Consider the following 17,163-nt stretch of genomic DNA (forward strand, 5'->3'; position numbering starts at 1 on the left):
GTCGGTATTTTACTCTTGGAAATGTAGCTAGCAACTCACATGTTCGAAAGAAAGTTACCCCATCCATGCAATCTAATTCACAGGTTGTTCCTTCTACCTCTCCATGACGAAAGCCACAATGTTTAAAGCTCGCAGAGGAGAAGCTGAGTCCGGCACCCACCTCTCACGTAAAGCACTACATACTTTTAAGCGAGGCATATCAAAGAATGGCGGTTCCCGCCTTTGAAAGAATGCGCAGCGTTTGTGGAGAACTCAAAGTGCGCGGAGGTGGAAAAAAAATCACACCAGTCTAACTTTGTGCCACATCCCAGATTCTTTATTGGTATGGCAATACAAATACTGTCAAGGTACATATATGGGGAGAAGAGCAGCTCTAAGTAAACACCTCAAGTTAAAAGTTTAAGGTGTGGCAAGAAAAGATTGTTTTCTGTGCAAGTGTTCTCAAGTCTTGCAGAATATAGGAGTTTTTAAGAACGAAGACTGCACGTTCCTCTTTTATGGTACTGTGAAGCAAGTCTTTGTAATGTTTGCCCTTTGCCTTTATGTTTTGTTTTAACCGAAACTGACAAAACAGTTAAGGGGCTCTAGCCTATTGATGCTTCAGAGAGAACATGTGGCACGTTCACTTACCAGTTATGTGTATATTCAAAATTTTGCCCGTTTTTCCCCATGGCAAGAGCAGGCTGTAAGGATGCCCCATTGTTTATTCAACACCTGCACACGCCGCATAGAGTAGACTTGTCTGTCCCTGCAAGACCGTCACAAAGTATTTCTGCAGTGACAGATAATCATATCTTTTAACACTTCGCCACATTACCATACGTTTTGTCCTCTAACACTAACACATATTCACCAAAGATGCACACAGTTGATCACTAGAAGAGAGTCACGCATTCAGCAGCATGGACCGGGCTGCCCTATATTTGCAGACAGAACTAGTGAGAGCAGGCGGGCAACTAGAGCCAAATTTCGGGGGGGGGGCTGAAAAAGATTTCAGGGGGGGCTAAGTCTTCCAGCCATAGGCAGAGTAGCTGTAAGAAGGGGTGAAAAGTAACACAGCAAAAGCCTCATTAACGAGTAAATGGTCTTTTAAAGACCTGTGAAGTACTCGGTGCGGCTGCAATTAGACGGACGCCAGCCCGCGAGGCTGTCTCGGCCGGGCTGACAAACATGACGGAGGGGGCTGAAGCCCGGTGAGCCCATGGGTGTTGCGCGCCTGAGTGAGAGTCACGTTACCAGAAGAACCACAGGTTCGTACATTTGACCTTACATCACTTGCTTCACAGTAACTTCACATCCCGTTTCTAGCAAGTTACACAATCTTTACTTACTTACTGCCTTTTAGTTTGAATAACTCTATGGCCGGCCTGCTGCGCGAAGTGCTGCTTGCGTCTTCTGTGGCAGATCAGACTGCGGCTGTGCAGCATGCTGGGGTGGGCGGGGCCGCAGGAGAAACGAAAGTGGGGAGAGACTCGCCTGCACCCTATTCATGTGTTCCCAACAGAGCGGCAGTGCCCTGTCCTAGGGCAGGTCTTCTCTCGCTGCAGCAATGGCGGGGCCGCGGAGCCAGGTCTGGGCATGGTTCTGCAGGCTGCCTTTACAGCAGCGCTGCTGCCCCGACCCCACTGCCAGGCAGCCCCCTTAGGGATCATTGGCGTTAGTGCCTCCACCATGCGCCCGGATAGACAGTGACCACACTGTCATCTTGTGAAAGCTTTCCGGAGCTCGCACCGCGCAGGACAACCTTAAGCTGCTCCACCAGCTACCCACCGGGTGCATCCTGAGCACTCGATGCCCGCCCTTGCATGGTGTTGACCCAGCACCTGTCCTAAGCAACATTTGTCATTTGTGGGGAAAGAATGTTCAAGAAAAACACTAGTCTCAGCAGACGTGGGGAATCGCTTGGCCGGGCCCAGGAGGAATGGTTTTAAAACGGACTATACGCTGTTCGCAGCATTTCACGGAGCATTTCACAGAGAAACGCAGCGTCCTTTTCGCATTCGGGGGCGTGTTTTGCTGTTGTCTCCTCCTTGAGACTTCTCGCAAAAAACACGCCCCCCGATCCGAAAAGGACGGGGCCTAATCAGAGTGACTGACCTCTTCTCCAGTGGCTGGCCAGCATTTACGAGGCCAGCCAATGGAGAACAGGGGAGAAGAGGGGCTGGTTCAAGCCCCTCTTCTCCAAGTCATTAAATCTCCGACTTCCGGTTCTGCCTTTCGGCAGACCGGTAGTCCTCGACCTAAAAACCACACCTCCCTTCTAGAAGGTTCCAGCACATTCCAGGAGCTTCCCCATTCTACCTATGGGACAAAAAAGGCGGGCTGGTGTTGCAACATTGTTGTGGGGTTCCAGCCAGCTCCTGGCAGCTAGGGTGCTACTATGAAGACCACTCTGCAGTAGCAGGGGCCTGTGGCAGCCATCTTGGGAGAAGGGAGCACCTGCACCTTAACACTGATTGGCAATGAAAAGGCGCCCGGAGACCTAAGTCCAACATCAAAATGAGGGTGGAAAAAAATGAGGCACGATCAAAAATAGATGGGGAGACCACCCTAGGGCTGACAGGTCCAACACCAACGGAACACTTTAAAACATACCTCCACATTTCATGTAACACACCCTATACACCAAAATAGTTGGTGATATCAAAATGTATAACAAATCCGGTTCCCTTAATCTCCAGAACTAGAAGTCCTATAAAACAAAAACTAAAACTCGTCTGCTCATGAAACCTCAGAAGAATTACCACTGAATCACCTAGTGTCTGATCTCATACATATCACATCAAAACTACCCTCCTGAACTGTAAACCTGTGGTCTATAATGCAGAGCCCACATTTGCCTCTTTGTGTCTCAGTTTGGATTAGTAAGACCATGTACTCATTCCTTTAAAAATATTGACCTTTATGTACCACTCTGAACAGCACACGGAAACAGTGAACGATAAAGACGTAAAACACATTGACTAAACCTTAGACTTCCTGGTACACTTTCTAAAACCGCATGTATAGATTCAAATCATTCCCTCGAAGCAACAAATCATTAAATGGTGAAGTCTCCAGAGTAATGAACAAAATCCACCCCACCACCTCAAATTGGAATAGTGAGGTAACGAAGGTGCGAAAAACACCTATTGACCTAACCAAAATCCATTCTTGTATAGTACCTATTAGCCATCAATCCATCCATTCAGGCATCTAACCAACACCCACCCTTGTCCATATGTGTTTATATGCATGTGTCTCTGTTTGTGTGTTGTCTACGTGGGCATGTTTGCATTTGGTTCTCATCTGTGTGCATATGTGTACTTGTATGTGTGTGCTCCATTTGCATATTCACACATATCGCACGCTAACATATGTCCAGTGCAACAGAGAACACATACACCTAAAAAGAAGCCACATCTAATGGCCTTGCCAATCTTTGGTAATTACAGCAATAAAACATCATAACATTAACATTCCCTTACCCGCTCCAAAATACTTTACAATCTTCAAATTTAAACCTTGAACGTTTTTACTATTAAATTGTCAGTCGGGGTTTTCTGCAGACTGGTGCTTTAAACCTGCAGGCTCTGATAAAAAAAAGTGGTTTCCAAGATTTTAAAAAAGATAGAAAATGAAATGCATCTTAACCGTATTGTTGTCATTTTAACTGGAAGTTGGGAGGGATGCAGGTTACATCTTCGATAGTTGGGCGGCTCTGAAACGTTTATTTTAAGTACCACCCACGCCTTCCCTGCCAAGAACTTCCCCCTAAAGTCTGTTTCCAATTTTGTGCGGAACCTGAGTGGTCTGCCAGTGTTTCAAGTATGCAAAGAAGTCTGGGGAGGAATCAGCCCTTTGCGGTGAAATCTCAGGCGGGCTGTGCATTTACCGGCTCCCATTCAATCAACAAGTCGTTTACAGAAAGGAAAGTTCTTCTTTCTCTGCTTCTTAGAAAATGAAGGTCAGTTTTTACCAAATTATTTCAATGTAACTACTTTTAAAGATGTTTGCATAGTGTTTTGTAGGACTGTTTGCTGTTGCACTTGAGCCCTGTGCTTTTCTTCTGAAATAAGCGAATGTTATTGCTGACCAGTACAGGACTTGTGCTGGACATAAATATATATATATGAACGCGTATATGGGTATTGTTTCAATGCAGTTGCAAATTTCAATAATGCATTTGCACTCAGGCTGTACTCATTTTACAATTTAGACAGAGCGTTTCAACGCCTCCTCACTCCTCAGGGGTAGCAACCGCTATATAGATGCAATTTCAAATCCACTAAAGCGCACGAGTTCTTTGTCAGTGTATTTCATCGGTAGCTTTGGACACTGACAGCACGCGCTTCCGCGCACAATCTGAAGCCATGTCTACTGCTTGCCTGTCGCATGCTGCTAGTAGACTCACGTTCTGCTCCGGTTATAACTGGCCATTTTTAAGCAACCGCCGCTAAGAGCGCATGCGTTACGTAATGTGCACGTGCATCTCGTTTTTGAACAGTTAATTCCAACCATTTATTTCCCTTCACAATTTTCTGCAGACACAACAGAAAATCTTATTGGGAGCAATCGCACTCACCGTGGTCGCGATATTATTGGTGTGCATTGGAGTGCTGGTGTCAAGTGGTAAGTTACATTCGGGTTCCGCGCGGACTGGGATACCTCGAGCACTGTAAAGCTTGTGCACAGCTGCAGTTGTGAACTATGAAAGTATAACGTACCATTTTCTCGTTAAATTAGGCACTGTTGAGGTTTGGATTTATCATCTTTTAGGAATGTTGGCCTGGATTGAGGGTATTACAACAGTCTACTTTCCTGGAAAAACACGCCACGAAGCACAGATGAAAGTTAAAAAACACGGGCGTTGACTGTACTTATTAAAAAGTCATGGCCTAAGTCACATTTAAAATATTTAGTTTCCAAGCCACCACATGTGTCCGTGGTACTTTTTAAATTGTGGTCCTCACACACCACTTATGTGCTCACAAAATGAATTATCCACTCCCAGGTCTACCTTCGGAATGGAGCTGAGAATGATATCTTCATAGCTAAACAAAATGGAGTGCAATGTGCAAACACTTTTTTTTACATATTTATGACACACAAGTTCTTTGACCTCCAACTCTTTATTGACTCTTGAGAATTTAACTTCCTGGCATGTTCCCGAAGTCCCATAAAAATCAATAAAATACAATTCATGCCACTGGAAAATCACATCCTAGCAACAAAACAAAAATACATTTACTTATTAAAGTAACAGAAATAATATTTTTAATGATGGGTTTTGAGTGACTTCAAATAGGTAAGGAGAGGGAAGCTCGAGTTGTCTGTGATGTTGCTTAGAACTCCGAGATAAAAATATCACTTTCATTTACTTTTCATTCATATACAATTTTATGTTATGTATGGTCCGATAATCACCATCCCCTGCTTTTATCCGCTATGGAGGGGCAGAAAAGTCATGGGAGAGCAGCACACAACATGGCCTCCTATCCTGTCCCAAATGTAAAAAATAAATAAATCTGAGCTCCTGCCCACCCCGTCACCCTTTGTGTCTTCCCTTGCCCTCTCCCCTCACCAAGTTGTGCTCTCCACTCTCCATTTCTCTCATAGATCCCTGCCAGGGCAGTCTAGATTGTTTAAAATGAGATTGCAACTATGGCACAGCTTTCGTTCACACTACTGTACAATATTGCAGTTTACACTAGATTTAGAATTACTCTTCAGTGTTCTGTAAACAGTAACCAATGTGATGCACTGTAAGTCAAAGTAAACTAGATTACTTTGACTTAAAGTGCACCACATTGGATTCTTTTACACATTTTTCACTTATAAATTGTTAAAGTACAGTGCAAGTAAGGTGAATATCCATTCAGATTCACCGCCACCCTTCATAGAGATGCAGTACTGTACAAGGCACACCATACTGCTGGACCGCTCCATCAACGGATTTAACTGGGGACAGAATTCTAGAAGTTAGATTAGTCGGCCACTGGAAATAATGGATTTTGTTCATAGACTACCTTGAAGCAATTTGGATTACTTTCGAATCCTGTCAGATTATATGATTTATGTGCATAATGAATGGCCTTGAGAAAGCCCTGGCTCGACTTGCCACATGGGCCAAACATGTGTCGGCTGTTGTCTTCGGTAACTACTGTCTATAGAAATAATCAAATGAGTGAAATGGATTGAAAAAGCAATAAATGAAAAATAAAAGAACTACCATCACTCAAACCAAATTGGATTGCTGTGTGATGTTTTAGAAAAGGAATTATCCTGTTGTCCAAAAAATACACCGTCTTATAAGAGAGTAACATATGCTTACACCTTAACTTCCACTTGTTCAGTACGAGGTCGGATAGGTCCAGAGCCTCAAGCAAAAGTTCCTCCATTATTTTAGGAATCAATATCCAGTACCAGGAACCCTGGACCTTTCCCCTTTTTGTGGAAACAAGGCACAGTTGTGACTGCCCTAGTGCTCCCTGAGCAAGAGTGAAAAGATCAAGATAGTTCACTGCTTCTTGACACTCAGCAAGCTCACTTTAGTTATGCAGAACAGTTCTACAATACAACTATTGTGATGACTGGGGTACAACCTATTGCTTCTAGACTATAAGTGCAGTGTACCCATATTGGGCCCGATAAATTTTTTTTTAGCTCAAAATGTATATTTATGGTTGAAAATGGCTTCAAATAATCATGTCGGGTCTTCAGAAACGGATACCTTGTAGATGTAGATCCTGTTACTGCTGCGTCATTTCACACCATGGCAAGCTATGAAGAAGCACTGCAACCCCAAGGGTTGGGCTTTGGGTGGTTCAAGACTTTATTTACCGTGAGTGGTTGTGAATGCCTAATGACCTCTGAGTACACTGGCATTCAGAAGCTCCTCTCTGACCTGTTCCCCTCCTCAAAATGGTCAGAGATCTGCTCCAGCGAATAGTTCAAACAAACACCATCCATAGTGAACAGGGCAAGGGAACATACTCAAACCTCCCAGAGGAGATGGGGAAGTGGTTTATCCAGTGGTAAAATGTTTTCCATGTGGGAAAAACTGTCTACCTTACCCTAGTGCAGAGTCATACTGTATGTAAACTCCTAACATTTGTAATCTAGACAGTTGTATAGTAGTACAAGTACAGTTGTTGATTTGTGTTTTTTTGTTGTTGTTGGGCCTATTAGTTTTGCTGGGCGGACCTGGAAACCTACTGTCACTATGAAGGAGATAATAACAATAAGCCTTCCAGCGACCCTGTTTTAGCATTCCACCGTGTCACTTTCCAATGCTTGCCTCATACAATAAGCACACCACACCAGTGGTTCTTAACTTTTTAAACCTTCTGTGGACCCCCATTAAGCCATTATTCAAATCCGGAGAACCCGTCTGAGGCAATTTCAATAATTTGAACCGCTAAACAATACACAAAATTAATCAAACAAGCATTTATCAAATGAATACACAAATAATGAAATATTATATTTAATTTACAAGCATAAAAACATAATTGTAACTTTACTGGGAAGGTTGGAGCTTTTCTAAATTTAATTGAGTAAATAAATCGTCCATACTATATTCTGCATGATATATTTCAATCTGAGGATGCCAACTGAGGCGCTGATTATGATGTCGAGCGGACTTGCATCTGAATGACACCATTTCGGTCTGGAACCGCCCGACCATAGGTCAGCGATTCCGACCACCTGAAACATCCATTGTACAATGGAAGATTGAGCAGCGGGCGGAATAGGCCCACAGCACAAGCTTCCCTTGTAGAAATTGTTAAACATCCCTGCACCTTGTGGCAGGTTCCATGCGGTGCCTGCCACACAGTGAAGGAATGTTAAGAGGGGCACCATAGGAGGGCCATGGGGAAAGGGGGCCCTGCTAAGTGGCCCCAAAGACACTTTCCAGCAAACCTTTCATGGTGGAAAGGCCAACATGAATTGGCTGTCGGAAAGTGCCATCATAATCCCGACGGCGGAGCCGGGCCTTGCTCTGCTATCATTAGGGGATTATGCCGGCTTCTGATTCTCCAATGGGCTCCTCGAGCCTGTCAGAACCACGTCAGAATTCCCCCGCTGGTTTTGTATCAACCGCCAGCATCCTTATAAAACGGTCGGTATGAAACCTGCGATGTCGGGTGGAAAGCTTCTGACCGCTGGTCGGAGGCTTTCCATCCGACATCATAATCAGGGCCTAAATTTTTATTTAGCCTCCAACTTCAAATTCTTTCACATTTTCAGAACATTTTAACATTGTTTTTTCCATATATACTTTAATAGTCTGGTAATATTATTTCATTTTATAAGCAGTCACAAACCCCTGGATAGGCGTTGCATATCCTGTGGGGTCCTCGGACATCAATCAATCAATCAATCAATCAATCAATCAATCAATCAATCAATCAATCAGGGGAATTGTAAGCGCGCTACTCACCCGTGAGAGTCTCAAGGTGCTGGGGGGAGTAGTCCGCTCTGTTCAGTCGAAGAGCCAGGTCTTGAGTGTTTTCTTGAACATCTTCAGGGAGGGGGCGTGTCTGATGTTGATTGGGAGCTCATTCCAGGTCTTGGCCGCAATGTAGGATAACACTCTTTCACCTGGCCCTGCGGAAGTGCGGGGTATCAGCGAGGGCAAGGTCGGCGGATCAGAGGTTTCTCTGGGTACGTAGAAGGAGATCCTCTTGTTGAGGTATTGGGGTCCAGTGTTGTGGAGGCATTTGTATGCATGGGTGAGTATGTTGAAGGCGACTCTCTTCTCAACGGGGAGCCATTGGAGGTTACACAGGTGCTGGGTGATGTGTTCGTGTCAAGGGATGCCGAGGACGAGTCTGGCTGCAGTGTTCTGTATGGTCTGGAGTCTGCGCAGCAGAGACTTGTTGATCCCGGCATAGAGGGCGTTTCCGTAGTCCAGTCTGCTGGTTATGAGTACGTGGGTGACGGTCTTCCTTGATTAAGGGGGGATTCATTTGAAGGTCTATCGGTGGATATGGAGGATGTTGAAACAGCTGGAGGCAACGGCATTGACCTGACTGGTCATGGAGAGGGAGGAATCGAATACGATGCTGAGGTTTCGGGCGTGATTCGTGGGAGGCCTGCTGAGGGCGGTGGGCCACCAAGTGTTGTCCCAAGCAGATGGGAAGGGGCCGAGGACGAGGACCTCTGTCTTCTCCGAGTTGAGCTTCAGACAACTAATGCTCATCCAGAATGCGAGGTCCTTCATTCCTGTCTGAAAGTTGAGTCTGGGGTTGACGGGGTCCTTGGTGAGGGAGAGGATGAGATGGGTGTCGTCGGCGTAGGATACTATGCTGAGTCCGTGCTGTCTGACGATGGCGGCGAGGGGGGCCATGTAGATGTTGAAGAGCGTAGGGCTGAGCGATGATCCCTGGGATACTCCGCAGCTGATTTCCATGGCATCCCTGTATGCCGGCGTCGTGGAGTCTGGCTGTGAGTGTGCGATGGGAGATGGTGTCGAATGCTGCAGAGAGGTCGAGTAGGATCAGGGCCACGGTGTGTCCTTGGTCGAGGAGGGTGCTGATGTCGTCTGTGGCTACGAGTAGAGCGGTCTCGGTGCTGTGGTTGCTGCGGAATGAGGATTGGAAGGGGTCGAGGATGAAGTTGTCTTCGATGAATTTTGTTACCTGGGCGTTGACGATCTTCTCAGTGACTTTTGCCGTGAAGGAGAGGAGGGAAATGGGTCAGTAGTTTTTTAGGTCTGCGGGGTCTGCTGAGGGCTTTTTGGGCAGGGGTCTGACTTCTGCGTTTTTCCAGTCATTGGGAAAGATGCCAGTCTTGAAGGTGATGTTGATGATGCTTCGTAGTTCTGGAGCGATAGCAGTGGCGACTTTGTGGTAGATGTGTGGCGGGAAGGGGTCCATGGGGGTCCCTGAGTGGATGTCTTTCATGGTCGAGGTGGTGTCTTTTGTGGTGACTGGGGTCCAGGAGGAGATGGTAGGCTGGCTGGTGTTGTTGGAGAAAGAGGTGGTTTTGAAGTCGGTTGTCTGACCATTGAAGTGGTCGTAGAGGCCCTTGATTATCAGATGGAAGTAGGATCCAGGCTTGTTGCAGAGATCCTGGGAGGGGGTGATGTCCTTCAGCTCCCCTGTGGCCCCTCCCCCTCATGCTCCTGCCCCCCAGCTGAGCTCTCCCACCCTCCTCCCCTATTTAATGGCAGCTGCTCGACCGCACGCAGCGGGTGTGCCACTGGCAGAGCCTTTACTACAAGTATCTGATCTCCCTCATTCATTTAAAGAACACTTTCCATCTACTGGTCCCACCTCATGTCTACGTAGAAGGCCGCCTATTGCCTTTAATGATCTGCAACTCCTATTAAGAAATATATGACCGAAGGGCAACTCTTATTGATATTTTTTTCTGGACTGTCCAAGTATTTTTTAATATGAAATCATACATCCTGGTAAAATCCTTTTTGACTTACTTGTTACATTGCAAATTCTAACCTCATCTGAGGCGACCCCAAATCAATTCCATCAATGCATTTGATGCCAAATTGATGATAGAAAAGGGAAGATGTTTCTTCACTGAGTTGGAAAGAAATGTTCACATATAATTCTTCATGGGCATCAGAGTAGAGACTTTACTTTCCCTTTTAGCTTATTGTTGATTTAAAAAGACACATTGAATCTTTTTTTATGGTCCAGGTCATGCATCACATGCTTTCTTCTTATTTGCCTGAGGCCCTTCTTTGTCAGCTTGAATAATAGGGCAGGGGAAATAGGTTTCCATTGCAGTTCCCTCGAAAAGCACAGAATGATGTTGTCAGGTTTTTATCAGATCCATGAAGTTGTAGGAACAGCCCAGCAATATCAAAGTTGAGGTTGCTGCTAGCCCCTACTAACTAGTGTACCCTAATAACTAAATCAGCCACTCCGCTCACACTGGAAAGTTTGCTTCTCAAGGATCCTTAAAGCACTGGGTTGTGAGGTCAGGCAGCCATGGCTTAGTTCACAGGACGTGGTCTGACGTTTTGCTCAAAGTACAAGACAGCACAATTACCAAAGTTGCAATAAAGCTAATAGATGGTATAGTGTATTAAAGAACAGCACCCTAATAATACCACAAACATATGTAAAGACATGCACAGTAAAGATAATGGCCAATCAGTCAAAATCAAGCAAAATGGAATAAAACAGAATAACACTGTGAAATAGTAAGGCAACGCCAACGCCCAAGTGCACAATATGTGTAATATGCCCCATCACTTACTAATTCCGCATACTGCACATTTTGCAAACAGAGGCAGTCACAATCTTTCCACCAAATTGCTCTCTAAACACAGTTCGCAATTGCTAACTGATTTCAAACACCTAGAATATTATAGAAATGCACAGTAAATTGAATGAAACTTGTAAAGAAAGACAATGGGGACTTACAACAGTAAGATTAGATGTCTCAGAGAGCCCATTGTTCAGAGCTCTGATACCTGGATGATATGTTAATCTACTTGTTACTGGTCAGGGTTAACTTGTTCCTTTAAACGTTGATATCTCACGACCTGTGTGAGTGATGAACCCGCAGGCAGAAGGGCACACAGTGGAGTCACTTGGGCCACCTCAATATGTCTTGCTGTGGCTAGTATCACAGCCATAAGGGTGCTGGACCACTGCATGACAGGACAGGGCAGGGAGTTACAAAAACTATAAAAGTTGGTGAAGAGAAGAACTCTATGCAACAGGCAGAGCCACCACTAAGCTCACCTATAATTGTACATGGCCTGTTTCCTGGCTGCTCTGCTCTGGTCTCTGGTATTGGGCGGGGCAAGCTTCTTGGCACTGTTTATCTGCACAGTTGGCCTACTTTGTCTGGTCAGGGCTTCCATCCAGGCAAAATCAGCAGTTGCAAGATGTCAGACAAGCCAACCTTTCACTGTAGAGCTTCAGGCTTAGGGCCAGATTACGAATTTTGGTGGTGCAGGTGCGGGCGGCATGCCACTGCCACGCTGTGCATTCCTTCCCGTGCAGTAACTAGAGGTGCACAACTAGGGGTGCAAAACTACAGGGGGCACAACATGTGCCCCCCTGCATTCACCCCGTGCACAGGCAGCAAGAGCTTTCCTCACTGCTAGCAGTAACATGGCGGAAGAACCTCCATGACACTAATGACGGTGAGGAAAGTCGTAATATGCTTGGCAGTGCCTCAGGACACCACCAAGCAGATTGTGGTCCTCAGACCGCCACGGGACCACCAGGGAACGCGATTCCCTACAGGTTTCAGCGGTGCAAAGGTGATCTGACTGTCAAAGTCCTAATAGGGCTGTTGGACTGCCATGCGGTGGTGGCTGGACTGCCACCTCCGTGCCCTCACGAGTCTGGTGGTCTTCGGACCGCTAGACTCTTAAGTAGGCCCTTAGTCTTAATATTGAGGAAATGGACAACATGCATCTCATTGTTCAGCAAGCACCACTGCAGGGTACACACAGGTTGGGGCAGTTTAGATCTCCCTTGTGCTGGAATTGAGCTCAGTTTATATTTCCAGTCTAAGAAAGTTGGACAGCAGCATACTTTAAATCATTGTCAGTGATTGCGAAGTGAAGTTTATATTTCCAACCAACCACGATGGATCAGCGAGATCAGAGATGTAGAAAATTGAGGGATAGGGCTGTTCTTGTTTCTCGGTTGGTGGACGGCCTCATGTTTGTTGTTTGGAATTCGAGAAGACCCAAGCCCATTATCTGCACAAGCATTCACAGTTACCAAAAAACAAGGGGTCCAATTTGTCAGTAGCAAGTGGATTTCATTTAGAGAGGCAGTTCACCAGGCATCACACCATTAGCCCTCAGTGCAGCTACAGTTTCACATAAACTATAACCTTCTGTACCATCCTCAACCTCGGCACGATAGCTGAGGGTACCTTTCCTTTTGAGTCTACAAAGTGGGGGAAAAATTGGGAGTTTCCTTAATCTCGTTGACATCCAAACTTGCCTCAAAGGAACAGACCTATGCTGTATGCATGGTTCCATAGGTTTTAGGGCCCCCTCAAAATAGTCCAAAAAAGGACAACGCAGAGGAACCCAAAGGACAAGTGAAAAATGACAGGGTTGATAAAACTACAAGGAATTGTCGGTACTGCCACCCGTACAACCTTCCTTGTGCCAAATATAAAAAAAATCAGGGAGGGATCACAAAGACAAAAGAAAATGGCAGGAACGATACAGTAACACAGAATGGTTAGTTACTTACATCTTTACAACTGACCTCGTTTATAGATTTTTAAATATATTCATTTGAATGATTTCACAAAACATCAAACAATGCACTATTTGAAAGGTACAACAAGTTAGCACAGGCAGCACGAGTGACCTGCCCTCGTTTTTGGAGCAAGCTAGCATCAGAGGCCACCATCCGATCTACTTTTCTTTCATGGTTGCTTTCTTAATGTGTATCGTTTAGTCTTTTACTTAGTCACTTGTGCCCGCTTCCTGTAGTGCTGAGTCATGTATAGAATGTGCTGTTCGTTTTCTGAGAGTTCCAAACATCCTGGCAAGCTCAGCAATGTGTGTTCAACTTTTCTGACCACAATGTTTAACTTTTTCCAATGTCTGTATTCATTTTTTAGCTGAAAAAGCTGAATCCCCACTTTTACCAACTGGAAAAGTTTGTGTTGAAAGTCCGAGTTCAAATGGGTACGGATGAGTAAACCGTGGCTTTGTTTATGCAGGATTTAAATGCTCAATTTAGATAAAGTTTCAAATTCAAGTTTAATATTAGCACTTTCAGCCACATTAGCATTTCCTGCAAAAAGGCAAAGCAGCACAGTATAAAGCAAGAATGAGAATGAAGGGAAAATGTATAGGCGTTCGGTTACAAAACTTGTTGCCCTTCAAATAGAGAAGCAAGGACAGTCATCATAGAACAAGCCACAGGAGAAAGGATGCTGTGGAGAGATGGGAAACTACAAACACGAATGAAACTATAAGGAACATAGCGCAGGGTATAATGGGAAACTGTAAGTCGAAATATTGTCCCTTTAATAGGTAATCTGTTAGTTCACACTAAAAACAGAGGAAAAACCAGCATTTAACAAGAATACATTTTATTAGAGTAACAGAAATTATTTAGAATTTCAGATTAAGCTATCTTCAGCTAATACATTTAGATGGAGAAGTGCCCACACATATTACTTTCCTTCATAGACCTGATTACAACTGGCAATGTGAGTTTACGACTTGTTAGGAACGATTCATCTAACAGTCAACAACAACTTTCGGCGTGGACTGAGCCCAGGATGCGTCAGAGAAATTGAGGGAGATTCCCAGGACTACAGCCATTTATGATGGAGTTTTGGTCAGTCCATCCTGAAATATGAGTTGAGGGCAGACCACCCTTGGCACTTCAGAAGCCGTGAACTATGCTAGAATGTTGTTGTTTTGTGCCTCCCATGGTACCATTTATGGTACATTAGCTATCGCAATATGCTATTCATTCAAGATTTAGGATTGTGAGTCTTGATTTAATATTTTCAGTATGCTCCATTTTGGAAGCACAATTCACCGTGGTTCTGCCGTTAATTTAGGTTGGAAGGGTAGTCCTGACTTTAACAATCTGTATCACTAGCTGCTTTCCTCCAGCATCTGGCTCGACTCAGCTAGAAGTTTTCAGGAATTTGCCGTGGGGTTCAGTAGAAAATATTTTGGGGTGAGCTTCAGCAGGCCTGTCCTTCTGGGACACTGGCATGAACATTGTGAGAGGGCTGTTTTCCATTCACAATTCATCGTAGTATGTCCATCTCCAACTTGTGCATTGGCTTTACATTTTTCTGTGAATGACTGATATTGTTTCGGTCATAAGATCAGCTGCTCCATTCTTCAGTGCAGGTGTTTTAAATCACCCTTTCGTAGTCTCTGTCCCACTGTAGCTCTACATGGAGATTCGCTATCATCTTTTCAGGTCTCGCCTACGCAGCGCGCAAGCGCTGCTTAGGAGGGAACCTCTTGCAATCGATCCCCACTTTTGCCTAAACGCGTGCACGTTTTGCATTGCTTTGTATTGCAACTCGTGCACGTTTGGCGTTTCCCTTGCGGGAGCGAGGAGAAGCGCCATCTGTTAGCAATTATCACCCTGCCGCTGCTCGCTCCCGTAAGGTAAACGCCAAACGTGCATGAGTGGCAAAACAACCCAATGCAAAACATGCACACGTTTGCACAAAAGTAAATGCTGTGCGTGTCTGGTCCCTGTTACCATGCAGAGACTGCTTGTTTCTTTTCTTTGTGAGCCACTCTCACTGCAGGCACAACGTGTTTTTTTTTTAATTAATGGAGCATTGCGCTTTAATGCGCTTAAATTTTTTTTTTAATTAACAGAGCATTTCGCTTTAATGCGCTTTAAATTTTGAATGCAGTACAGGGCTGTACAGAGCCCTCATTGCTGTGCGTGCCCTACATGAACAGATATTTGTTTGTTGTGTAGTGTGCAGTACTGGGCTGTACAGAGCCCTCATTGCTGTACGTGCGCTACATGAATGGATATAATATGCTCTTGCTCTACAAGGTCTGCTGGCTGTTTGATTAGCAAATTCATACAGCATAAACTGAACTCAAGAGTAGTAGAGACCTTTACAAGACACCCAGTTACATTACATGAGCCACTCTCACTGCAGGCACAACGTGTTTTTTTTTAAATTAAGGGAGCATTGCTCTTTAATGCGCTTTAAATTTTAAATGCAGTACTGGGCTGTACAGAGCGATCATCATGCGTTATTACTCAATCTCCCCATGGTCCCCCTGTTTACTAAAAAAGGGGTGCTAAGGAACATTCACATGCGCTATAAGAAGGGACCACCCTGATAAATCTGTTTCGTGTTCTATCTACTTGCTGTTTTTTGTTTCTAATATTCAGCCTCTTTCTGCTCTCCCATGTGCCCCCTTTGAGATCCTCCTCTCCTTCCGCATTCTGCCATCACCCTCCTACCCAATAGTCGTCCACCACCATGTCCAACACCACCACCACCACATCCACCACGTCCACGACCACCACCATGTCCACCACCACCACCACGTCCACCACCACCACCATGTCCACCACGTCCACCACGTCCACCACCACGTCCACCACCACGTCCACCACCACCACCACGTCCACCACCATAACCACCACCACCACTTCCACCACCACATCCACCACCACCACCACGTCCACCACCATCACCTCCACCGCCACATCCATCAAACCCACGTCCACCACCACGTCCACCACCAGCACGTCCTCCACCATGTCCATCACCACCACCACCACATCTACCACCACCACGTCCACCACCTCCACCACCATGTCCACCACCACGTCCACCATCACCATGTCCACCACCACCACCACCATGTCCACCATGTCCACCACAACCACCACCACCACGTCCACCACCACGTCCACCACCACCATGTCCACCACCGCCACGTCCACCACCACGTCCACCACCACCACCACGTCCACGCACCATCACCTCCACCACCACCACCACATCCGACACCCCCACGTCCACCACCACCACGTCCACCACCAGCATGTCCACCACCACATCCATCACCACACCACCTCTACCACCACCACGTCCACCACCTCCACCACCATGTCCACCAGCACCACCACCACCACGTCCACCACCACCATGTCCACCACCACCACCACGTCCACCACCACCACCATGTCCACCACCATGTCCACCACCACGTCCACCACCATGTCCACCACCACTTCCACCACCACCACGTCCACCACCACCACCACATCCACAACCACCACCGCCACCATGTCCACCACCACCATGTCCACCACCGCGTCCACCACCACCATGTCCACCACCACCACATCCACCACCACCACGTCCACCACCACGTCCACCACCACGTCCACCACCACCACCACCCGTAACAGGTAAAGTGTCACTGGAGGGCAGAGGTAATAGGAGTGCCAACCCCGGCTGTACATGAGACATTTAAGGATGCATTGGGTGCAAGAAGACAGGAATAGGGGCTAGAAGTATTACACCGGACCCAAGATACATTTTTAAGAGGCGCAACGTCACAGGGGCTCCTGCAAAAGCACTCGCAGCATCTCTACCTCACAGTGGCATACCTGCAAGAGCCACTCACTCAAAACAAGCATTGGCATAGCCAATAGGTCTCGCATTTGGGACCTTATAAGTGTTTAGCCATGCAACACTTGA

At 46.0% G+C, this 17,163-nt stretch overlaps 1 protein-coding gene across 2 annotated transcripts in view; it reads left to right on the top strand.

Moving 5' to 3' along the window:
• Window positions 1-3,789: 3,789 nt before the first annotated feature.
• Window positions 3,790-17,163, top strand: part of FAP (fibroblast activation protein alpha) — a 619,508-nt gene continuing 606,134 nt past the window's right edge. The window contains exons 1-2 of one of the 2 annotated variants that reach the window (XM_085645424.1): window positions 3,790-3,946; window positions 4,527-4,611. In XM_085645424.1, coding sequence (XP_085501550.1) covers window positions 3,941-3,946; window positions 4,527-4,611 — 91 coding nt within the window. In that variant the 5' untranslated portion in view covers window positions 3,790-3,940. The remainder of the gene's footprint in view (window positions 3,947-4,526; window positions 4,612-17,163) is intronic. The other variant, XM_085645423.1, reaches the window with a different exon arrangement.

Source organism: Triturus cristatus, chromosome 3_1, assembly GCF_964204655.1.
Source record: "Triturus cristatus chromosome 3_1, aTriCri1.1, whole genome shotgun sequence".
Taxonomy (NCBI): Eukaryota; Metazoa; Chordata; class Amphibia; order Caudata; family Salamandridae; genus Triturus; species Triturus cristatus.